The 25,940-nt window shown below is 42.7% G+C and overlaps 1 protein-coding gene across 2 annotated transcripts in view; it reads right to left on the reverse strand.

Moving 5' to 3' along the window:
• LOC146854037 (echinoidin-like) overlaps positions 1 to 25,940 on the reverse strand; it is a 147,209-nt gene that overhangs the window by 27,455 nt on the left and 93,814 nt on the right. Inside the window, exons 4-6 of one of the 2 annotated variants that reach the window (XR_014981159.1) lie at positions 23,491 to 23,631; positions 21,022 to 21,139; positions 164 to 225 (exon numbers count right to left, since the gene is read on the reverse strand). Coding sequence is in view for 1 of the 2 variants with exons in the window: in XM_085651889.1 (XP_085508015.1) it covers positions 21,022 to 21,139; positions 23,491 to 23,631 (259 nt within the window). In the remaining variant the exon portion in view is untranslated. The remainder of the gene's footprint in view (positions 1 to 163; positions 226 to 21,021; positions 21,140 to 23,490; positions 23,632 to 25,940) is intronic. The other variant, XM_085651889.1, reaches the window with a different exon arrangement.

Below are 25,940 nucleotides of genomic sequence, written 5' to 3' on the forward strand. Positions count from 1 at the left end.
TGTCACGGTTTTAAAAAACCTCAAAACAATAAGTCTCAAGGTGTCGATAAGATTCATCAGTTTATGACAAAGTTACCCTTTGTGGACTAATAAGCAAAATTCAGTAACATTTATCATAAATAAAGGGAAAACCACGGAACATCGGTCTAAAGGATAAAGTTACCTCAAATCTGACTCCGAGAATATGTCCCAGTCAGCATATATTTTCATACGGCAATGAGTAGTCTGAAAACACAAAGGGGATATACCATTGTCTCTCCATCAGAAACACATAACATACTTCGATCTAAAAAGCAGTTCTCAATCAGAGGGAACATCAATCCCTCATAACTCAATAGTATGGACGCCTCTCTATGCAGCCATAATTTATGACATATATCAATAAATAGAGTTTCCAAAGCGCAAGGAGACTACTAGGCGGTAACACTAAGCACATCCATAATGCACCCAAAATCCTACCTGAAATGTGGAGAGTGCTCCGATAAGTATCTGGGGTCCGGTGTAAGTAAAGCAAACGGGCACCATGATGGTCCCGTATATATAGGGGCTCGTCCCAGCGTGTGCGTCACTAATGATTGTTTAGAGAAAGGACTGACGAGCAAACCGTTTGTATGGGAGTCGCCATCTTTAAAGGGTAATTATAATTGGGAGAACCCTAGTTCTGACGTGTAAATACAAAAGTAACTTAAGAGTGTTGAGCATCATAATGTTTAAAAACAAATTAAATCGTAACACATATAAACCAGTAAATATAACCCTAAATTAGAGTAAGAACACAGTTATGTGTTTCCAAATGTCATCGCATCGCCAACCACAATATCACCAGAACAACCCATAAGAGAAAACTACAGCGAAAAAGGAGTCATAATTTGTAAATAGCAAAGGAGCATGTATCTTTAGGGTTTAGAATATAGTAAGGCCAAATGTCCCAAAGAGATCACAATGACATACAACAGTTTGCAAATCAATCCTAAAATCGGTATGAAAGGTACTATGATCCAAACTAAATGGGCATGAATTATGACATTTAAATACATCATACATATCAGTACAGAATGATGGCTTGGAAGATCAAAACATCAGGATTTTATAGTATTGTAAACGAAAAACCAACATAAAATACTCAATAAATGTTTGAACGGTATTTTGACAGTTAATGTGGAAATATTAATATTCCATCTTACTAATAATAATATATATGAAAGTGACAATTTAGATCGTTCATTTACAGATACTCCAATAAAGTGCAATTATGGTACGAATCTCAACACATAGTCATTATTATTCCAGTTGATCAACAACCAGAACTACAGAACAGAAGATTAAATTAAAGTCACTCATTTTCAGATACTCCAATAAAGTGAAATTATAGTACAAATACCACAAAATTGTCATTATTATTCCGATTGATCATCAACCAGAACTACAGAGCAGACGATTCAGATTAGGTGGGTTAGGATAACATAGCAGATCAAGATAATGATGAGCAGGGCCACGAATAGGTCCTAATCATGTATTCAGAAAGTAATGTAGTTCATGATCTACATTTATTCCGAGTTTGACTGCATGTAATTTTGAAATCCATCGGGCCTCAGATTGCCGTAACCTCAATTCCCTATTACCACCTCTAGGGTCACTCTTCACAGTTTCAATCCCATAAAAACGAAATCCCAATGAGGATCCCTGTTTCTGGCATATAGACGCATGGCAACCAATTGGGTATCTAATATCAAGATTTTTTAAAGCGCGAAAATGCTCTGCCATGCGTTCCTTAAGGGGGCGGATGGTGCTGCCCACATAAATCATGCTACACTTACACTGAATCACATAGACAACGAACTTTGTCAGGCAATCAATATGATCACGAATTTGAAACTTACGTGATCCATTATATTCGAAGTCTTTTATTCCTTTCTTAGTGAACCTACACATACTACAGTTACCACATGCGTAGGATCCAATATTAAGTGAGTCAAGCCAAGTATTTTTGATTGATGTCTGTTTAGGATAACTCGGACTAATGATGCTTTGAATTGTTCTTCCTCTCCTATATGTAATACTTGGGGATTTTGAGATGTATTGTTCCAATGATCTATCTGCCATTAGTAATGACCAGTTGTTCTTGAGAATGGCATAAAGTTTATGTGACCAAGGATGGTAGTTGGTCACAAGTCTAACTAAAGACTTGGTGTCTTTCCTGTCTTTATATGGTATACTCTTAAGGGTGTCAGATCTATTCAGTCGTATGGCCCTATTTTTAGCTCTACAGATACTTTTTCCTGAATAGCCCCTAGCATGAAATCTACATTCAATATCCTTCACTTGTTCAACGAAATCCTCCTCTCTGCTGCGATTTCTGCGTGCCCTCAGCATTTCACCGAAGGGTATAGCATTGATTTGGCTCTTCGGATGAGCACTATTGGCATGGAGCAAGGAATTGCACGCTGTGGTTTTTCGGTGCATTTTGCTATGTATTCTCCCCTCCTGATGGAAAAGTTCAAGGTCAAGAAAGATAATACTTTCCAAATCAGATGTCATGGTAAAGGTCATGTTGTAAATATTGGAATTCATATGCTGAAAGAATTCCTCAAGGTCCTCACTACTGCCAGTCCAGATGATTAGGCAGTCATCTATATATCTTCCACAATATAAAATGGAGTCATGCCATCTAGCACCCAAAGGGCCCAGATATGCTCCGCCTCGAACCATTCTTTAAAGAGACAAGCAAGAGACAGAGCAAACCTGGAACCCATCGCTACACCGCAGGTCTGCAGGTACCATACCTCATTGAAAAGAAAGGCATTGTTTTTTAAGATTAATGATGACGTTTCAATCAGCATCTCAGAATGCTCAAGGAGTTCTATCGGGCGTCGGTACAAGAAATGCTTCAAAGCCTGAATGCCATGTTCATGTGAGATATTAGTATACAATGAGACAACGTCCATTGTGACGAATCTCATGTCATGAACCCATGTGAGGTCATTAAGAATATTTAAAACATGTTTCGTATCCCTAATGTATGAGGGAAGGTTGTGTACATACCTTTGTAAAAAGGTGTCGACAAATTCCGCCATCCTTTCAGTTGGCCCTCCAATTCCAGAGATTATTGGCCTACCTGGCGGGTTACTGAGATTTTTATGGATTTTAGGAAGGGAATACATACAAGGATATCTAGGTTTATCCGTCTTGAGAAATAGAAATTCTTTGGGGGATAAAAGGCCACATTCCTGCCATTTAAGCAGTTTGAAGGAAAAAGTTTTGTGATTTGAAACATCGGATTGTTATCAATTTTTTTATACCAAATGTCATTAGTAAGTTGTGATAAGATCTCCATATCATATTTTGATCTGTCCATTATGACCATATTTCCTCCCTTATCGGCTTCTCTCACTATAAGGTCTGTATCTTTAGATAGATCTTTAAGTGCTTTCCGTTCATTAAAAGACAAATTGCATGATTTAGATGTATATTTAGTGGTAGTCATATGTTTATCCCACTTGTCTAAATCTAAATTGACTTGTTTATAAAAGAGATTGATATTGTTTCCAATAATAGGTTGAGGGGTCCAACGGAACTTATTTTTGAGACCACTATCAATGCTAAAGTTAGTCAAATGATTTAGATCAGAGGCCACATCACGAACATCAACTGGTGCATCAGCTTCCTCATTCAAAGATAAAAGTGTCGTGACATTGAGAACATCTTGAATTGACACATCTCCAGTAATCTCATCACATCCTCTAGAAACATTAGGCTTTGGGTTTTGCTCAAAAAACCTTTTTAATTTTAGTTGCCTTACAAATTTAAATACATCAATTCTAGTATCAGTAACATCATAAATTGAAGTTGGACAGAAATTCATCCCCTTTTGGAGTGCTGTAATAAGGTCTTTGGATAAGGTTTTACTCGATAGATTAACTACCTGAACATTTTTTATCTGTTCTGTACCTATTGTCTGTTCTTGTTCCAACATCCCAAATGTTGTTGGGGCCATTGATTGCATCCATGTCAGTCTTGTGCCACCACAGGCAAGTGAGCACATTTACCACAATCGCAAACATTACCACTCCATCAATGTGCAAGTGGTGTGCCTGGCAGATATGACCATCTTGGCTAATCTTCTTCCCTAGTGTGCATGGATTGTGGGTGAGTATGCCTAGTTGTGTGGCATGCTAGGTGTGTGACCTGCTGCCCTCAACCTCTGCGACGTTGAAATGTCTATTTGTGTTTGTCATACCTAGGTGACTCTGCATATCCCAACCGTCCCTGGTTGCTGAGCCCACTGCGGAATCCCAGGTCCTCGGCAGAAATACGCTACAATGAGGCCCATGGGAGGACACTTCGTGTGGTGGAGCGTGCTTTTGGTCTGCTCAAGTCACGTTTCTGCTGCCTGGACAAGATGGAGGTGCACTGGTATACTCGCCCAGGGAATTGTGTCAGATTGTAGTGGCATGCTGCATGCTCCACAACCTAGCCATTCGCAAGGAGGTTCCCCTGCTCCTGGATGATGGTGAGGACCCAAGGCCCCAGCCAGCAAACCAAGCCGTGTCCAGTGATGAGGACACTGGAGAGGAGGAAAGTGTTGACCTGCGTGAACAGCTCATCACCCACTACTTAACTTGACGGTGGGTGTCAATGTGCAACACACCCATTGTCTGCTGATATTGCTGTTGTAAATAAACCCAAATTCAAAACAAAGAAAGCACAACACTATTAATCAGAAACAGAAATCCAGAGAGGTCATTCTTCATGTCGATTAGCAGTCTTTATTCTCATAATACAAATCTCAAAATTCCCAGCACACGATTAGCCGACTCATGTTTCGTCTTTGCTCAGACTTTTTCAAGGCATGAACATCGGGAATAACACTCCAAAGTCAGAGTTACGCCACATCTAGTAATGCGTTACAGTGTATATATGCACGCCTAATCCGGATGTTATAGTGCAAACACCACAGCTCCAAATGACCCACACACGACCACAAACACAATCCTGGTAATCATCCCTTGTTAGAGAAATTTCAGTATGATTCAAAACTGAGTTTTTGAAGTCGTATGGCCATTAGAATCGAAAATACCCGGGCTTTAAAACCATCCGTGAATTGCTAGTTATCAAAGGATCCTCATTAACATCCATATTATAATTAAGACCATCACCTCGTAGTAAACCAACCCGTCCTATTGTGTATTCCTGTGAATCACTATAATGACATCCGATCAAGAGGCTGGTAATAGTGCTCTTGTGAGAATAAACACCAAAGTAGCACTCCTATTACGGCTACTGCGGCACAACCATGATACATTGTGACTCAGAACTTTCAAACATCAAAGTCTCTCCCCAATCCATAAAGTCTCACAATCCACGAGAGATTAATTTGTTTGTACTTACCAGCCTCCACTCCCAGGCTACTCCTGTGAGACTCTCTGGATGCAGTATGGCAAGCACCTTCTCCTCCCATTGTGTGAATGGTTTTGGTGGAATGGGAGGGCCACCGCCAGTCCTCTGAGCCAGCTCACGGTTCTTGCTCCTCCTCTCCTTGACCACCCTCTTCAGATCATGCCAACGCTTCATGATCTCCTTTTTTGATCTTGGAGTGGTCCCTACTGCATTGACCGTTTGGACTATCCTTGCCCACATTTATGTCCTTGTGGCTAATGGTGTCTGTTGGACCAGGGTACCAAAAATATGTGGTTCCACTCTGACTATCTCATCTACCATGACCTTCAACTCACTCTCAGTGAATTTGGGCATTTTCTGTGTGGCCATGGTGTGTGGTATGCAAAGGGGTTGTGGGTGCAGGAGTGTGAGTGGTGGTTGTGGTTGTGCTGTGTATGGTGTGTGTTGGGCAGGGGGGTTAGTTGGGCTGGTGTGGAGGAGGTGGTGGTGCTGTGTGTGGTGTGGCTAGTGATGTTGTGTCCTTTGCCTCTCCGGTGAGCTGGGGGTATGTGTCCCTTCTGTCCTGGAGTATTGCAAAGGAATGTGGTCGGGGAAGGGGCTGGTTTTATACTCAGCTATGTGGGTGTGTCCAATTGGGGTGTTGCTGACAGGTGTGTTGTCCTGGGATTTGTATTTTTCTTTTTGCCATGTGTGTTTTGTGTATTTGGGGGGCATGGCTAGTTTTCTGTGTGCACTTATTGGCCTTCTTGTGGGTTTTTTGCTTGGTCCGCCATATTTTTTACAGCTCTTCCGCTGACTCTCCCATTCATCCCATTGTGCGACCGTGGCGGTCAGAGAGAGCGGTACGTACCGCAGGACCGTCGGGGATATCCTAATTTCCGCTATACTTGCGGCGGGTTGGTATTTTTCCACCGCGAATCCGACCGCCGCGGACGGATTTTGGCAATCTCCGCCTGCTACGGGTGGTTTTTCTTGGCCTGGTTCCGCCGCGGTTGGATTTTTTTTGGCAGTTGATCCGAATTTGGCCACCAGTTTTCCCACGGTGCCGGCGGGCGGTTGTTTTCTGCTTCCATTGCGGTCGGGGTAATTTTCCGCCCGCCATCCTAATGGACCTCTTAGTTTTCTATATTTAATGTACCAGACCATTGAAGAAGAAATATTTTCACAGTTATATATTTTAGAGAATGTATATTATTTCTATAAATCTTATGGACACTTAATTAATGGCACTGTCTTTATTTTGGGACAATGATTCATGTGTACTATTTTATATAAAAAAATATATATTAAATTATGTGTTTTTCAAAGTTACCCATCCTGTACTAAAATCTTGCTGAAAAGGCGAAAAAAGGAACTATTACACTTCTCCCTTTGTGCATTTATTAATTTATTCAGGGAAAATAGATATTAAATATAAAGCCTACTCCCATGAGACACATAAGACATGAGACACATAAATGTATCCAAAAAGTAATTAAAAATGTGAGTTTTTCCTTGATAGAAGAAAGACAAATCTTAACAGTTGGAGTATCATCTTTTTCCAGTGGAAATGTTTATCTTTAAACATAAACTCTAAACAGATAGTGTTCAGAATTAAGCTCAGAAATATTAGAATAGAAGAAACTGTTATAAACTGACCTCATATTTAGGTGTATACATTCTCGCCTAGTTATACTGAACTGCGTTTATGCTATCTTCTAAGTAACCCACACTGCATGTTTTTACTTACTTTCACTTGCCTGGCCTAGCATGTTTTTCACCTCGGATTATTCTCACCTTTTACATCGTTGTGCCATACGTATACTCAGCTTTTGCTGGCGTCTAGGGTAATCACTCACACACATAGTCCTGTCATGTTGCACTTACAGCAGTCCACACACTGCATTTTTTACTGTCGTTTGGGTTCTTGTACCCACTTCAACATGGCACACGTTTTCGCCTCACACTTCCGTACACGTTTGTAGTCCCTTCTCACTTTCCCAACACACTGTCTTTAACACTCAGGACACAACGCCCTCACATCGTTCCTCGCTACAGACGCGCTTGAACTCATAGCCCGGAGGTGTTAGTACACTCTGTACATGTTTTCAACGTTCAACCTTTTTCCTCAGCACTCTTCTCACTCGTTTGGCATGCCTGTTTCGGGGCAAACTTTGTTTATATAAGTATATCCTTAGCATTGTTTTTTTGCTGCACTTGAGGTTCTATTACAGGACCGGAGGCTTCGGATTATGCTTTTCCTTCTTTACTGCATAAATCACAGCAGCCAGTAAAACATACAATTTAGTAAAACAAACTACATTGTCCATGGTACTTTGCGTCAGCCACGCCTCCTTAGCCCTCCATAAGAGCCCTGGTTACTGTCCCATCATCCTCTATCTTTGCTGCTCACAGCAAGAGATAAGTACCCCTCACGCTGTATTATTATTTGAATACTGGATTGGTCATTATATGCCAGGGACGATAGAGCGCGCTGCGCTTCAGAAGTTATTGTCAATGTGCATGCATGGGTTTGTCTTACTTACGGTTTGCTGCCTCATTCAGCATTTTATAGAGGGCGTGTCACGCCGTAAGTGGGAGCTTTGCTCCGATCCCCAGCGCTGCTGGAATGGAGTTTTAAAAGACGCGCATTAGGCGCGGAGGTACCAAGCCGCTGGGCGTCGAGAAAGCGACTGGTTGGGTCGAAGCGCTTCAAGCGCCGGTGTTTTGGGCTTGCCTCATCGCCCTGGTGCACCGCAGGAGCCAGGGTGGTTCCCGTCCGACGTGTGCAGCCCACGCGATCTGATTTGGGCTGGTTTTGGACTTGTTTTGGGCTCACGTTGGGCTGCACACGCCGAGATTGGCCCGTTTTGCCATTTCTACTGCGTTTTGAACACAAACCGGTAGTAGGAAGGACGCCTGACTGGCTGAAAGAATCGTCGCCCTGCAGGAGTGAGCACACACTCCAGGAATAGCTTCTTTTCGGCTCCTGCGCCTATGTTAGGATGCAATAATCTGAATACAGCTTTTGCTGAGGGGACTTGGTACAAATATTAACTTTTTTGTGTGCATGTGGGCTGCCCCCCCCCGTTTACTCCTCCAATATAAACTTTATGTCACTTGGCAAGCTTATCTGATATTAATTACTCTGCCCCACTGCATTATTATTATTACCATGGATGAGTGGGTGCGCTATGAGAATGAGGAGGATGTCTATTATGAGGGACAGCAGGAGACTGTCCTGGAAGATAATATAGTGGAGGCTCTGGACGCTTCCGTTCAATACTCGGTGAACAGGGCTCTAGCGACCACAGTTCCCAATACTGTGCAACAAGCATTGGCAGCTGCGCTCAAACCTATCACCAAGCAGCTTGAAAGTTTTGCCAAGCGTCATGGTTTTACTAAAGATAAACGTACTGCGCACCCAACTACTGACGTAGTCAAAGCGCGTCGATGGCCACATGCTACCGCCCTGGATTCACTTCCGCCACCTGCAGGCGATCACGAATATTCCACGGGAGGCAAGGCAAAGAGTAAGCAAAAGGTCTATGTGGACTCCGATACCACGACCACTGATACCGATGCTACTACAACTGATGATGACGCCCCTCTCAAGAAGAAGACCAAAAAAGTGGCTTCTTCCACTCCGGAGAATCCAACCAATACTCCTTTCACCTTCAATCCTAGTGAAATAATACACCCCAGATCGTCGGACTGGGCTCCAGCGCCCGAGGTCATTGAATACTTGCATGAGAACGTCCGAAAAGGATTTGACAAAAAGGTCCGCAACCGACTTAGGTTGGAGTGCCCTCGACCAGACCTACCTGATAAAGTTGCAGAGACTCCCGAGATAGACGTAAGTCTACTTACTTTTCTAAAGAAGTTTGCCAGAGACCCCAAAAAAGGGATAGTTCGTGCCTGGAGAGGGTGTCAGGACAAGCTCCTTGACATAGTAGGACCCCTCGCAAAAATACTGGAGATGGCGCTGGTGGCCAAGGAAACAGCGAACCCGGTGGATCCGGATATCCTTGCAGGATGGACGCAGAGGGCCATTTGGCTGCTTGGCAATGCCAACTGTGCCATATCTACTGAACGACGTAAGTCCTTGCTCATGCGTATGGACACTAATCTTACTGATCTGGCAAATGCTGAAACCGGTCCCCTCGCAGAGGGCAACCTATTTGGAGACCGTTTTGTGAAGGATGTGTCAAAGTATGTGGGAACTTTTACATCCTTGGATAAGGCTCAATCAGAAATCAAGCGCGTGTTTACCCAAGGCCTTTTCAACAGGGCCGGACGAGGCAGGGGACGCTCGTCAGGCCATTTCGCTAATCAAGGTCCCCCCAGAGGTGACTACGGTCGCGGAAGAGGTGATTGGGACTCTACTAGAGGGGGAACCTTCTATCCCACTCGTCGTCGATTCAACAAACGCCGGTTCCAAGGAGGTGGCAACAGAGCGGGCTTTCAAGCACAGAACTCCGCAGGTAAGCGTGTCAGATTTGTCCCTTCTACATTTGGGGGGTCGCACTCAATTCTTTCTACACAATTGGCGCAACCTTACCCAGGATGAGTGGATAATTCAGACGGTTCAAGCGTTCCAACTGGAATTTTACGAGCCACCCTGTCAGGACACACTTCCAAATCCTCTCCGTTTTTCCCACCAAGAATGCATTTTTATAGACAACGAAATAGAAGAATTGCTTCAACAACACGCAATAGCTTTATGCAACAACAAGCCACACGGTTTTTGCAGCAATATTTTTCTGGTCCAGAAGAAAGATGGGGGTCACAGACTGGTCCTGAATTTGAGGGAATTCAACCACTACCTCGTTTACAAACATTTCAAAATGGAAGGGATCCACCTTTTGGCGGACCTGTTAAAGCAGGGGGATTGGCTGGTCAGACTAGATCTCAAGGATGCCTATCTGTCCATTCCCATTTTTCCTCCACACCGCCGTTTCCTGCAATTTCAATGGAACGGTCGGTGGTTCGAGTATTTGGCCCTTCCTTTCGGGCTTTCCTCGGCTCCTTGGTGTTTCACCAAGGTGATGAAGCCGGTGGTTGCACGTTTGCGGGAGCAGGGAATATGCTGGATTATCTACCTGGACGACATCCTGATAATGGCTCACAGTCCGGAATTGGTTTCACATCATCTCCAGATGACGATCTCTCTCCTGCAGAGTCTGGGGTTTGTAATCAACCATGCCAAATTGGCCCTGATCCTGTCTCAGACGATGAAGTTTCTGGGTTTTGTGATAGATTCCCAGACGGCCCAATTGCGTCTTCCCAAAATGAAGCTCAAGGACTTGAAGAAAGAGATAGTAGCAATTCTCAGCAAGCAGATGGTTTCTCTCAGGGTTATTGCCAGAGTAGTGGGGTTATTGGCATCATCCATTCAAGCGATTTTCCCGGGGCCACTACATTACAGAGCATTACAGAGGCTCAAGATTCAACACCTACAGAAGGGTCTGGCATACACAGACCTGGTTCCCCTGTCACAGGAAGTAAGCAACGAGGTGCAATGGTGGCTAGGCCACGTGGAGGCATGGAACGGGAGAGCCATGTTTGGCTCCCTACCCGAAGTGGTCATCGAGCCCGACGCCAGTCGTTGGGGTTGGGGCGTGCGCTGCGGCGATATCTCCACAGCCGGAAGGTGGTCTCCCCAGGAACTATCTCTACACGTAAATTGTCTGGAACTCCTAGCGGGTTCCTTTGCGATTCAAACCCTGTCCCCCAAGCAGACCTCCTGCTGCATCCTGCTACGGATGAACAATGTATCGGCAGTGAGATACATAAACAAATTGGGAGGGACAAGATCATCCCTGTTGGTGGAGATTGCCAAGGACTTCTGGCATGCTGCCTGAACCGCCAGATAACGGTAATAGCGGAATATATTCCGGGTCAGGCCAATCTAATAGCGGATTGGAATTCCAGGCATCTCAGGGACTACAGCGATTGGAAATTACTGCCGAGCATATTCCAATGGCTGCAGGATATTTGGGGTCTGTGTCAGAGGGATCTGTTTGCTTCCAGGCTGAATCGGCAGATTCACAACTTCTTCAGTTGGAGGCCGGACCCAGCAGCGAAAGCAACAGATGCGTTTCTTCAGGATTGGTCGGGGGCAGTGAATTATGCATTCCCACCTTTCCTTCTCATCCTGAGAGTGGCCTCTCAGATTCTCAGACAACAAGCAGAGGTGATTTTAGTGACGCCACAATGGAGAGCGCAACCATGGTTCCTGATATTGTTGGAAATGAGCTGCGATCTTCCCAGGATGCTCCCATGGTCGGAGTACCTTCTCCTGGGACCTCACAGGGAGCGACATCCTCTGATCCTCTCGGAGCGGTTGACGCTGATGGCATGGCGACTTTCCGGCAACAGTGGGAAATGCCGGGATTTTCGGAGACAGCTTCAGCTTTCATCAAGCAAGCTTGGGCGCCTTCCACCAGGAAGCGATACTCTTCAGCCTGGACAGGCTGGATGGGTTGGTGCGTGGAATGGCACCTGGATCCCATGGGGGCAGGCTTACCCAATATTGTAAATTTCCTTTCAGAGAAGGCAGCAAGCGGGTTGGCTTATCGATCTGTAAATAACTTTCGATCAGCCATTTCGGCAGGACATAATTCAATGGGAAACCGGTTGGTATGCATACTATGGTTTGTAAACTTCTTAAAGGCATAAGGATAGCGAATCCTCCCACACCTAAGTATTCAGGCTTATGGGATGTTTCTTTAGTCATTTCTCTTTTCAATAGTTGGCCAATGAATAATCTATTATCACGAAAACAGTTGTTTGCAAAACTAGCAATGCTTTTATGTTTGTCAGCTTGCAGGCGTTCATCGGATGTGCGGGCATTGGAAATTACAGATAGAGTATTTACTCCGGAAGGGGTTTCTTTTACTACTACAGGCCGTACCAAGACTCTCTCCAGGCATATAGAGTATAATGTTTTTTCCAGCAATGAGAAATTATGTGTTGTCCAATGCTTGAAAACTTATGAGGATTGTACTCGATTATTGAGACCTGAATGCTCTACTCAACTTTTGATTGCTTTGCAAAAACCTTTTAAACCAGTGTCTGCTGCAACCATAGCCAGTTGGCTTTGTAATATCATGAAGGAAGCTGGTGTTGATATTCAAATGTTTGGTGCACATTCTGTGCGTGGTGCCATGGCATCAAAGTCATTTATGTTAGGATCTAGCATTCAAGAAATTATGCGTTGTGCTGATTGGTCATCTGAATCAACTTTCAAACAATTTTATTATAAACCGGTGGGAGATATAACATCTGTTGTTTTTAATAAGCGTTAAACTAGCATAATCCGAAGCCTCCGGTCCTGTAATAGAATCAAAAATTAGCTAGCATTCGCGCCAAGAATTTTCAATTCTATTAAGGACACGGAGGTGAGGATTATCCCTGTTCATGCTTACCCACCCGTTGATATTGTACCGAATTATAGTAATATGCAGAAATTACGGGTTGTTCATGTTTGTTTTCCCTAGGCGCAGACAAGAAGTCTGAATAAGAGATGTCTTCAAGTTGAAGCCTTTCGATAGAATTTGGTTTCCTGTTAACTTCCATGTTGGAGGATGTTCGTGAATATTATTGATTTAGTGGACTTTTATACAATTCGAGCAAAGAGAGAGGAAGATGGGACAGTAACCAGGGCTCTTATGGAGAGCTAAGGAGGCGTGGCTGACGCAAAGTACCATGGACAATGTAGTTTGTTTTACTAAATTGTATGTTTTACTGGCTGCTGTGATTTATGCAGTAAAGAAGGAGAAGCATAATCCTCGCCTCCGTGTCCTTAATAGAATTGAAAATTCTTGGCGCGAATGCTAGCTAATTTTTGATTCTGTACGTGTTCTCACATACCACCGGCGGTCTACAACTTCTGGCGCTTTTTCCTGCGCGTTGACATCCACATGCACCTCAGATCCTCTTTCGTGTCTAGAGGCCTGGCATTAAGCTTTGTTGACTGCCTTTAGCGGTTTAACTTCACTACTTCATTTGATTATCACCAGACTGCATGTTTATTGCACGTACCGTTATCACACCTACCGACACACGTTTGATCTCCTTACGTTCATCTATGTTTTAATGACATCATCCCACAGACTAACCAGTGGCCAGGCCGGTACTTTGAAAACTTCTGGGCATTGTTTTCCGATTTTTTTATTTATCAGAATCTCCTCACTCGGGTTTCCTCTAACTTATACCTGAAAACATGGTGAGGGCTGCTTATCCACTCATGAGTGGCGTCCTCTTTGATATGTTTATTCTACAGATTTTCCCCCCTGATGAAGGGCAAACCTAGCCCGAAATGCATGGGGAGACACGTTTGAATATGTATAATGGTAAAATGTATATTTGAAGTTATTCATCCTCGATCTGAACGTATATTATCGATAGAAGAATCAACACCTTACAAGAATCACCATTGCAAGTGAAATGGCATCAGTCTTTGTATCATATCAAATGTTGACCTATGTTATTTAGCTGATTTTATCTACATTTATCAGAAGGTCCATGGGGAGAACCATCCACCCTTTTGACCAATATCGCTGGCACAATATGCTCTAAATATATCATCTACAATAAGGGTTCTCATTATGAGTAGCAAGAAACAGATTGCACTATGGATTGCACCCAATGAAATCCACCACTGCAGAGCTTGGAATTCACCTGGTGCAGTATGTACAAAAGCTACAAAATTCTTTATTGTGTGATTAATTAAAATCATTACAGTAGAAAAAATAAATTAAAAAGCAATCTTATGTTGAAAATACACATGAATTATGATTAGACAGGGTAAAGGCATTAAAAATACATATGAAATTCCATTTCTGTGCGAGGATTAAAATACAGTAAAAGAACCTGAACGTTCGAAATCAACACTTGTCAGACTCCACCCTCAATACCTTAAAGCACATAACTGGTCTGCTCTAGAGGTACAATAGTCTGCATATAAAATTTTGGGCGGAGCTTCACAGTTAAAGGTTATGTGGCTAAATCTACCTTTGATTATAGCCTACTTGATCGAATCGTCACTTAGTATTTGATTTTAACCTGGCTTTTGCTATATTCATAAACCTAGTGCACTAAACATCCTCTTATAACAGATTTGGGGAAATAAACTGCTGTTGTTAGTGTTTATCATATCAAAATATGTACTGTCCGGAAAGTTACTGTTGCTTTTTCTCATATTATATTCCGGTTGATTTGACCTACCAAAGTTTAATATGGTATGCCAACTTTATTAAACCCAGTACTAAGGGTGGTAGCACTTCTGATCGCTAGGCAAACAGGGATTTTCACAAGGGTCAGAATGACCAGACTACTCAAAATGAAGGCTTACACATCTAAAACATTTGCAGCAGGAAAGATCCCCAAACCCTCTTTTCCAATCAGATATAAATGCCAAATTTTTATAGCAATGTTACTGGCCAAATGTACTGCAAAATGAACCATTCGTCACGCATATATCAAAGATTTTGGAGGTAGAGGACTAGCCACCTTACAGCATAGTCATTAAATCATTCCAGCATTGGCTGTGTTTCATGGAACAACTGTTTCCTTGGAAAAACCCACCAACACGCAATTTGTAGTCATGGTCACTGTGCAAGTTCAAATTTATTGTTTGATTACTAAAACCATAACAAAATATTAAAACCATGTGACTCATGAATACATATACAAAGAATTAAAAGGAAGCGAAAAAGAACCCTAGTTAGTGCAGGAACAGTGCAATAATCTTGCGATAAAAGTGGGTTGAAAAATTGTCCGAATGTGCATTTGTCTTTTACGGCTCAGGCTCATTAAATAACACAACTGTCATGGAGTGATTTTAAGAAAATTTCGAAAAACGGACAAATAAATATGGCAGCTGGTTTTCAAATTCTGAAAACAGTGTCCGTGCCGGCCTGGCGGAGGGGGCCAGTGGCCGCTAGAGTTTTTAATACAAAGAGATGATAAGGCCAACCGGCGGAATAATTGTTGCCTTCTCTTTCCCCAGCACTTTAGCAGCTCTGATGACAAATTTGGTGAACCGAATGTTCAGATTTGTATTTTCTTGGTTCATAGCTGCTATTATGGCCTGGCCACATGTGCGAGCTCCTAGTTTGTTCCACTCCGCTCGCAATAAAGTCCTTCTGTCATTTAGCAAAGCTGGGCATGCGCAGGCTATCTGCTCCAAGCTTTCGGAGTGGTAGCTGCATTCCCTGCATTCGATGTTAAGACTGAGGTGCCGCCATTGCGGCAAATACTTTAAAAAGGGCCACTCGCCTAGCCTAAGGGCCATGAATTTGATGTTCCAAAAGAGGGAGTATGTGTTTGATAAGTAGGATGACTCAACCCCTGGTTTATAATCGGAGACAACGGCCCAGGCATATTTTCTTCTGGATAATTTTGCCCTGCCGGAGTGGAAAGACCAGAGCCGAACGCTTTGCTTGAATATGGTCTTCAATGCCTGTTGTGGTGGTTTTGTTCCCCAATATTCCGTGACTCCGAGTAGCTGTAGAGTGTTGCCAATATCTTTGGCTAAATGCGCTGGTTGATATTTCATTCCAGAGTTTGGACTCAAGGCTGCCATCCCGGAAGTTGCGTAGTCTAATGCAGAGCTTGATAAAAGCACCGGCCTCAACGCCATTGTGATCTAATAGGCCGAGTTCTAATCTGACTTGGGCCGGAGAAGAAGAACTCGACAGGCGCCATGCTCGCTTAAAGATTCTGGTGGTTCATTTATTTAATAAGGTGTTGGTTGAACCCATCATAATCTCATTTCCGTATGATAAGGAATTGGTGATCTTGCCTTCATCACCTTAAGCAGAGAGGTTAGGCTTGGCCCTAGTAAATGTTTTGAATGTTTTGCGGACGCAACCTCAAGCGACCATGCTTTAGCCTTGACGGGGTCTTTTTGTTTGACAAAGGAACCTCTGGGGTCAAGGAAAATTCCCAAATATTTATATTGTGGCACTGTATCGATGCTTTTATTGTTGAAAAACTGAGCTGCTTTTCCGCTGCTTCTGTTTGCTGAAATGAATTATTTTTGTTTTTGACAGATTCAATTCAAGAGCATTGTCAGCTGTGTTAGAAAGGACTTCGTCAAGAAGCCTCTGCAGGCCTACCTTTGTGTGGCTCAGTAGCACAAGGTCGTCAGAATATAACAGATTGCTGATGCAGGTTCCATCCAGTTGGGGCGGGTGAGAGTAACCCTTGTCAAGTATGGAAGATAGATCTGAGATAAACAGGTTAAAAAGAAGGTGCGCCAAGATGCAGCCTTGTTTGACACCGCTTCCTGTTTGGATCATTTTTGAAACATGGGACCCGTCGCCCAACTTTATCCTTATCCAGGTCTGTGTGTGGAGTTGGATTATGGCTTGTAAGAGGGCGGGAGATATACCCCAGCGGTCTAATTTTTGCCATAGGCGGCCGCTTGGCACCCGCTCAAAAGCTGCCTTAAAGTCGATGAAGCAGCAATATAGTTGAATAAGATGAACGTTTGCCTTCTCCATCAAAACAGTTATTGTCAATAGGTTGCTGGTTGTGCCTGAATTAGCTACGAAGCCGGTCTGGTTGAAGGGGAGACGCTGTGTTGATTCCGCCCAGGTTGACAGTTCGTCTAGTAAAATGCTGGCGCAGTATTTGGATTCGATATCAAGAAGGGCTATCATTCTGTAACATTTTGGATCATCTCTTTTACCACTTTTGTAGATGGGATGAATGATGGCACCTTTCCAGGAATCCGGGCTGTGGTCATTGAGCCTGCAATGTGGGAACAGTGGTGCAAGGAGACCTGACCACAGCGTTTCCTCTGACTTGAACAGGCCCTGAGATAGACCATTGGGGCCGGGGGCTCCGTCTGACCTGCCTTTCCCAATTGTCCTGGCAATGGTGTTTATTAAAACTCTGTGTGTCGTAAAGATCGCTGGGGTTGAATCGTTGCGTAGCTCCTTTCTCATAATTATGGGTGAATACAGGATGCTTTCAACTGTAGTTGTGGACCGGGTGCTGCCTGTGCAGTGGTTTCCGGTGAGTGATGGCCAAAGTTTGCAAGTCGAACGGGGTGCTCTGTCCTTCTTATATGTTCTCTGAAGTGATTAAATAGAAATTCAGTCCAGTCATCAGCACTTATGTTTGCGCTGCTTTGTCCTCTGCCTCCTAATGGGCCACTGTTCACAAGGGACCAAAATAACTTTGTATTGGACCTTTTGCTGGCGTAGACTAACTTCGACCAGAACTGGTCTGATGCCGATTGTTTGTCTCTGTGCACGGATGTCTTAAAAGCTTTTTGAGCTTGCTTGTAGTGGTTGAATAAAATTACGTTTCCAGTGCTTTTTCTGGCCCGGCGTAGGGCAGCATTTCTTAGTGATTTTAACGTTTTTGTTGCTGGTGAAATGCGAGGTTGTGGTGGATCTTGCCGGGGATAAGACTTAGATGGAAATTCATTTAATAAACTGTTCACCAGTGCTTCCCAGCCGTCTATAATAGCCGGCAGACGGTCTTTCCGTGGTGTGGGAAAAATGGGAGGCGGGCAGTGAATTTTGGCGGGTGGATCGCCACCGCCATGCGGGCAGTGGCTATCCGCCCGCCAACATAATCGACCCCTTAATTCTTATTTATCTGTCTATGTGGTGGGGTTCTACCTAATTTCACTAATAGGGATCATAATGAGATACTAGAAGAGTATCCAGAGGGGTGTTAAGCTGAGGTTTCATGATCAGCAAAGGAACCTTGTTTGTTTGGCGTCTTTGCTTCAAATCAGATCCACCACTAGTTCCACATTTCTTTTCTCAGACAAAGAAATGAAAAAATTGACATGGTCAGAGAGAGCACACATGAAAAAGGACACTTATTAGATGCCATCTTCTCCAATGAACCCAAGTTAGTGGTAGGGACAACCATGCCAGTGCCATGGACTGATCACTATTTCATCCCTTTCACACTGGATAACCCCCAGGCACAGCACTTAGGTGATAAACTAACCAAGACTAGGAATAAATGGCCTAGATTGTTAAAGGATACCATGTTAAATGATCTAGAAGCCCAGGCCCCAGGCATAACAGACAACCTAGAAAAGTCTGATAAGAGGTGGACAGAATGGATTAATAATGTAGCAGCCCAATACCTGCAAAGAACCAGACCAAACAATCAACCATCTAGGAAAAAAGCAGCCTGGTTCAACAATAACCTAATACAGATAAAAAAGGCCTGTAAAAACTGGAAAGACTTTGGAAAAAAAAGTTATGACCCGCTATAAAAAGCCAATACAAGACAGCTATCAGGCAGTATCATAATGAAATGCTCCAAGCCCAAGCCAAATTTTTCGAAGTAAAAATTAGCTCAGCAGGTAACTGGGCTAGAGAACTTTACTAAGATAGTGCGCTCACTCACTTCCCCTGAGCAGGAAACAAACATTCCCAATTCATCCAAGGAGAGATGTAATAGAATGGCAAACTTTTTTAAGAATGAAGTAGAAATCATATACAATTCCCTGCTAGGAAACAATTGCCCAAATCAGGGTGAGATTCAACCGAGCAACACAGATGACATGGAAAGGAATACAGGGATGAGATTAGACCACTTAAAACATAAGTGAGGAAGCTATGACCTCCATCTTGACAAAGATTACATCTGGATTCCCCCTAGACCTGATGCCGCCAGACATCTTGAGGCAAGGAGGTAAAAAAACCATATCAACAACCACAGCATTTATATCACTCTCCCTGACACAAGGGACTGTCCCCCAATCCTGGAAACATGCTACTATCTGTCCGCTGCTAAAAAAAAGCCCCAGCTAGACCCAGCAGAACTAGGGAATTACTGACCCATCTCACTCCTGCCACTACTAGGCAAAATAGCTTAAAAATATGTTAATCAGGCTCTGTCCCAATACATAGAGGATAATTAGATACTGCATGCCACTCAAATGGGCTTTCGATCCCAACACAGCACAGAGTCAGCTCTGTTGGTTGCAACAGAGGAATTGAAGGGAATCCTAGACCAGGGAAGTTCAGCAGCTATTCTGCTCCTGGACCTCAGCGCCGCCTTTGATACGGTGAATGATACGCAGGCTATAGGAAGCCGGTGTCACAGACTCTGCCCTAAAGTGGATAGCCTCATTCCTAGAAAACAGATCCTTCCAGCTAATGGAAGGTGAGCATTACTCTGATATCCTCCAACTGGTGTGTGGAGCCCAACACTATTCAATCTATATATGCTACCACTAGCCAAGATAGTGCAGCAATTTGGATTGTCAATAGTGACATACGCGGATGGCACCCAGCTGATATTATCTGTGACGGAGGGCCCCCAATCTAGGCACCACAACTTGGCACCATGCATGATGCAAGTTGCCGAGTGGATGAACAAGGGGTGCCTAAAAAGAGCTCATGTTCCTGGGTAATAGGGAGATCCCAAGAAACACGATTAGCTGGCCTCCAGAACTAGGAGATCCCCGGTCCCAAAGACAGAGTTAAAGAATCTGGGAATCTGGTTGGACAAAAATCTGTCCGTGGAGATTCAAGCCAGAAAAATATCAGACTCATGCTTCGGAGCACTGCGAATGCTACGGAAGATCCTACCGCTCATTCCTGAAACCACTCAGAGAACAGTGATACAGGCCCTAGTACTGTCACGGCTGGACTATGGCAACTCCCTGTATCTTGGCGCACGCAAATACCTCATAAACAGATTATAAGTGGCAGAAAACACAGCAGCTAGGATTCTACTCTGCATCCCTAGACAGCAGTCAGCTAGGGCAGCCCTGAAGACACTACACTGGCTCCCAATAAAGGCCAGAATAGAGTTCAAATCACTCTGCATCGCTCATAGAGCCATGAATGATAAAGGCCTGACTTTAATTTAAAAACTTGCACACATTACATCCCAGGTAGGCACCTTAGATCCTCCATAGATCTACTCATGAAACAGACCAGGATAAAGAGAGCCAGATGGGGAGGTACATCCTTCTCGTATCTGGCCCCGGGACTATGGAACTCCCTGCCTAGGGAAACACGCATGCTAACTGATGAATTGGCATTCAGAAAAAAGGCCAAAACATGGCTCTTCCCGTAATCCTCTATGCAACCTCTGCCAATTCTCTCAGCGCTGGGAAGCCCTCGGGCAGCTATGCGCTTTACAAATCCATAAACATAAACATAGCATCTGACATCTTGGTGCTTCAAAGATAAAACCACAAATGGTCTTCTCATGAGAATTCGCAAAAGCGCTTGAGTAGGCTTGGTGCTACATAGTAAAAACCATTTAAGAGCAAGGCAGATAAGTTAAAGTGAAACACAACAGCAAACCATATTTCTATTGTATATTTGTAAGGACCTATTACAAATACTACTCTCCAAAGTAAAATAGTTTACAGAGTAAACAATTAACAACATTTAACCGATATGCAAACAAAAGATGAATGATTTTTCTATTATAAAACAGTCCAACTATCCAACATTGGGTATCGAATAAAAACATACACATAGAATGTTCAGCATATATCCATATAGATAGTTCAGCAGCTACAAAGTATTTGGAGTTTAGAAAGGAGGTTTATAATGTGAGGTTGTTTGGTCCGTGATAGCCCCACTTTAAGCAAATGTAGTGCTCTTTCTGTAGCTAGTTTCATAAAAATCTACTCACCATCGTTGAAGCGCCCAATACCAACGCAGTCTTCATCGCTGTTAAAGTTGTTAGGCTCGCCAACACCAAATAGCTTAACATTCATTTTAGATCCATCAGTAAACATGAAATTCCCTTCCTTTAGAAAAAAAAAGCAAATTAATGTGATGAATAAACCACACATCATAGATTAACATAGTATCAGTTCAAATGCATTAGCTTAGAATAAAAGAAAATGCTACTGGAATCTAGCTATACCTGTGTGAAACCGGTACTGGGTTGCATGTGTTGCTGTTCAGGGGGGACTTGGCCTGGCAATACGGGCTGGATTGTTTTTGATTTGATTATGCGTGGGTCAAACTGAGTTGGCGATAAACACTGGATTGGGATGTGGCCTGAGTGATTACTGGTGCTGAGATTAATTCAAACATTCCATCCATCATCTTGTTTTTGATAAGTGTATGAAGGGTACATACACAGTGACAGATGGTGGCAAAATATGCTCAGCAAAGAAAACAGCAGAACAATTTAAACACATCAAGTCAAGCGATACTTTATTCACAATGTTTCCATCACATAAATGTCACACAGTAAAATTGATAAAAAATAATGCATTAGAGATAAAACAGTACATCCACATTTTAAAATATATTTCTTGATATGTACAAATTTAAATTCTCTCCATCAAATCTAGCAAATACGTACCTACAATTACTAAAGGATGTATCCAAAAGGGGCAAAATCAGTAAACATGTCAAATTCGTCACAAAGATTAACAGGACAAAGGGATCACTTAAAATTTACTATACCAAAGAAATAATAGTGGACCGCATTGAAATGTCCTAATTTAGTTAAGTCATACCTTGTTATGCGCTGGATTGAGGCCCTAACATAGGTGCGCCGTTTCAGAGGCACAAATCCTTTGTGCCACAAAGACAGGCAGGCCATTTCCCCTACATTAGCCCTCCCTTCACAATAACGAGCAACAGAGGCTGTCCCTTAGCTGACATGTGCTCTGGGTGCAGAAGACAGTCCATCCTAAATACGTTATTTCCATGTCCTACAGTGGCTAACCTACGTCACAACGAGTTCTTAGAAACAGACCCTTAAGTTCTTGGGATTTTCCCTAGCACAGGATTATTGATTTCTCGAAGAACTCATTAAATATGCATGAACCACTATTCCCTAAGGGTTCATTCCTGACGTCTTCCTCTGACCAACTTTACCTCAATACTAACATTCCAAGGCACCTATCAGGTATAAATATACCTCCCTGTGCCCAAGCAAACCAGAGTGGACCGAGACTTCCATGCCGACACTCTGACCTGAGACGCTGCAACCTGCGTCATGCCACAGCTTCAGCTGGTAGAGGTCCATCCACCCATCCTGGGGTGTCCAGCTTGAGATCAGGATGAAGTCCCACTAAGGTAATTGGGTTAGAATAAATCCTAGGGGGATTCTTGGCTCTCTAAGACCTGCACACATGCTAGGTACACATAGGTACATCTAGTTAGGCATCATAGGTGTATAGGCTTTATCTTAATGCATTCTGTATTTCATGTATGTGTTCATTATTAACACACAATGGTAAAACTGTACCATGCATTTTTATTCTACTGCACTGATGGCCATATTTCTCTGTTACTGTCCAACAGTTGTTGCAGCACATATTACCAGTACTAGAATAACAACTGTGCAATAGATTTTATTGTAAACACACCTGACTGTTTCTTCTATGTACTTCTCTGAGATGAGTGACTGAATTAAAAGTAGTATATTGTTTCCACGATCCTGAGGGATCAGGGTTTTATGTTATGTGGTTGCCAGAAGCTATTCCCTTCTTGTTGTCAAGACGTTTCTAGTGGCCTCTGAGCTAGCTGGTATACAGTAATTAAATTAAATATACGCAATAGGGGCATACCGACCTCAGTCCTATGCCAAGTCTATAGTGTATGTTATTCCAATGTGCAGATCCTATCAGGAAAATAGGAACTACACTACAACCTGATTACATAGAACAACTGAGCCTACACATTTCCTTCTTCAAGCCAATTCAGTTCTTTTCTACGTAGCAAGGCTGCCCAAAGAAAAGAGGCCATTATATAATACACTGTGGGTTCAATGAGGCATTGTAAACAGTGTAAGGCATTCTTACTGTGCAGTTCACCCGTACTACGTAAGAAAGGAACTAAAATCCGGGGCCTCTGCTGCTCATAAAACTGGCAAAATTACAGAATATGCTTGTTAGATTGATGGGAGACTCCACCACATGGACAACATGAAAGATTATTATAAAAATAGGAGTTAGCTGGAAACCCATCATCAAAGGAATGAGGTTAAACGCATAATTTGTAATTCATGGACATTTTTAATGCTTTGGAATTGCATCTCAGCCTGTAATCAGGGCACAAGGGTCATTTAGGTAAAAAAGTAGAGATGGAAAATATATCAGAAATGCATACTGTTTGACTCTGACTAGCAGTCACTCACCTGAAATGAGTCATGTCCGCCGATCCAGTAAGATGCCCCGGTGGGCGGGTTGTTAGGTTTACCCATCAAAGTATACACAAAATCATTTTCCTCAATGGAATGAATAGAGGCTAGATGAGAACTGATGGCAAGGCATGCTGTCTTAAATAGAAAATTCATAATGTTTTATTATTGTATTACTTTGTTTCTTGCAAGTTTTATTGAGTATGAGCGAGACTCCAGATAATGTAATATTGACTTACAAAGATAAGTGAAATGACAATGCAAATGTATCATTTGTATCTATCTATCTATCTATCTATCTATCTATCTATCTATCTATCTATCTATCTATCTATCTATCTATCTGTCTGTCTGTCTGTCTGTCTGTCTGTCTGTCTGTCTGTCTGTCTGTCTGTCTGTCTGTGTCTGTCTGTCTGTCTGTCTGTCTGTCTGTCTATCCATCTATCTATAGATAAACCTAAAAACAATTGTAGTATGAAAGTTGAAGTTCAGTTCACTGACTATAACTTGAGCCCTATAATGCATTTCTTATGAACTTGCATATAACAGCACACATACACATACATCACTCATGACTTGTTAAATAACATTATTGAATATATGATGATACCAATACTGTTTTAATTTCATTTTACCATAATTGCTTTAAAGAACAACAGTATTTGCTAATTGTCTCAACAGTATTTGCTAATTGTCTCAAAGTTTCGCTATTGATGTAACTAATAATAAAACATTTGTAGAGCTATTCATACATATAATATGATTATTTATATACCATATGTTGGGAGACGAAAATTCCTTGCATGGTGAGAGATATGCAGCCCCCCCCAGACTGCCCAAGCAGCAGATATATCTGCATCCTTGGTACCAGTTTTTAGTCATGGGTCAACATAGATTCTGTGCTTTGACCTAAGATTGTCTCAAAGAATGCATTGTTACAACAAGAGGGGCACGCAAAGCCTTACCCTAGAAATGGTATGGGGCTACTGCCCTTATAAAGAGTTAAGTAGCACAAGCTCAGTGCTGGTAGTATGCAATGTTAGGTCTGGCGTTAGCCTAGATATTTTGATTTCACTAAAATGATGTACATAAAATAATTACATATAGGGGCTTTCATCCAGCCCTCATCATCCATTGGTAAATTGTTGTGTCATTCACATTTATCTTCTGGCCACAACAGTAAACAGCATTAGACAAGGGGTCTGCAAACTTCATCCATTGTCTAACTTTACTCTGAGTGAAAGCATTCTGCTCTTTCACAAGGAGCCCATCCACAGACAGTTTAGCCACATTTAGTTCATGAGTTGACTAGGGTGTGAGTCCTGGTCAAGCAACAGACCCAATCCCTTGCAGGGTGAACAACAAAAAATCACTAAATTAACCTGTGCTTAACCCTGTGTAGCTTGGCCCAAGAAGCAGTCAGGCTTAACGTAGAGGCAATCTATATACAGCACACGAACAGTGATAATGTGAAAACACAACACAAGAAAAATCCAACACCAATTGAGAAAAGTCAATTACATTTTAATAAATTATTTGGCACCAGAACTGCAAAAATCCAATCAATATGTAACACTGTGCAGCTCGTGTGTAGGTGCGTGGGGGAGCTGCAATGTAGGCATGCTTGTTTGTGGTATAGTATATAGAAGCCTGTAGGTTCCATATTGGAAGGCAAGTGTCTTGGAAATGCATGTGAAAGTGTAGGAACAATCCCAGACAGACTTGTGGATTCCCTGCATTCCTGAGAGCTGTGTGGGTCACACATATTGAAAGAAAGTAGCATCAGCCACTTCAAAAAGGTTTTTTCATTCTGACGAGGTCACTGGTCAGTGTGTGGTAAATAAAATATTACGCTCTCAGACTTTTATATTATCAATAAGATCATGCATAAAGCAAGAGGCTGAGTCTGTGGTATCAGATTCATAAAGGGCTTTATTCCAATAACTCGAGTCAAAGGGAGAATATTTCCATCACCAAAAAAGGATCTGGACGGGGCTGAAAAGTATTCTCAATATTCTCAAAACATTATTCACAGAGTACAGTATATATACATTTCTCAATTGTACGCAAGCAAGAGAGCAAGAGAGAATGAGATAAGAGCATGTGGGCGTGTAAGTAGGCGTGAAGGTGGGCGTCCATGTGGGCGTCCACTTGATGATAATGGGTAATTTGTCATGTGTGGGTGGATACCTGGAGATGATTTCGCAATGTCAGCAGAAATACTTGGCAGAGATGCGCGCGCAGCAGCATGACGTGTGATAGACGTGCAACTAGAGGGAGAAAGGGACTTGACATTTAGCTCTACATGTGGAGACAAAAGTCTGGGGTTATGTCAACCTAATCCCAAATCATATCTAATATCCTATGTTTAAAGAACTGTGTTATCCACAAGGGAAGGGCTCTCGGACAAAATCTATTCTATACTGACTGTGAGTGCGTGTACAAGC

This window comes from Triturus cristatus, chromosome 4_1 (genome assembly GCF_964204655.1).
Source record: "Triturus cristatus chromosome 4_1, aTriCri1.1, whole genome shotgun sequence".
Taxonomy (NCBI): domain Eukaryota; kingdom Metazoa; phylum Chordata; class Amphibia; order Caudata; family Salamandridae; genus Triturus; species Triturus cristatus.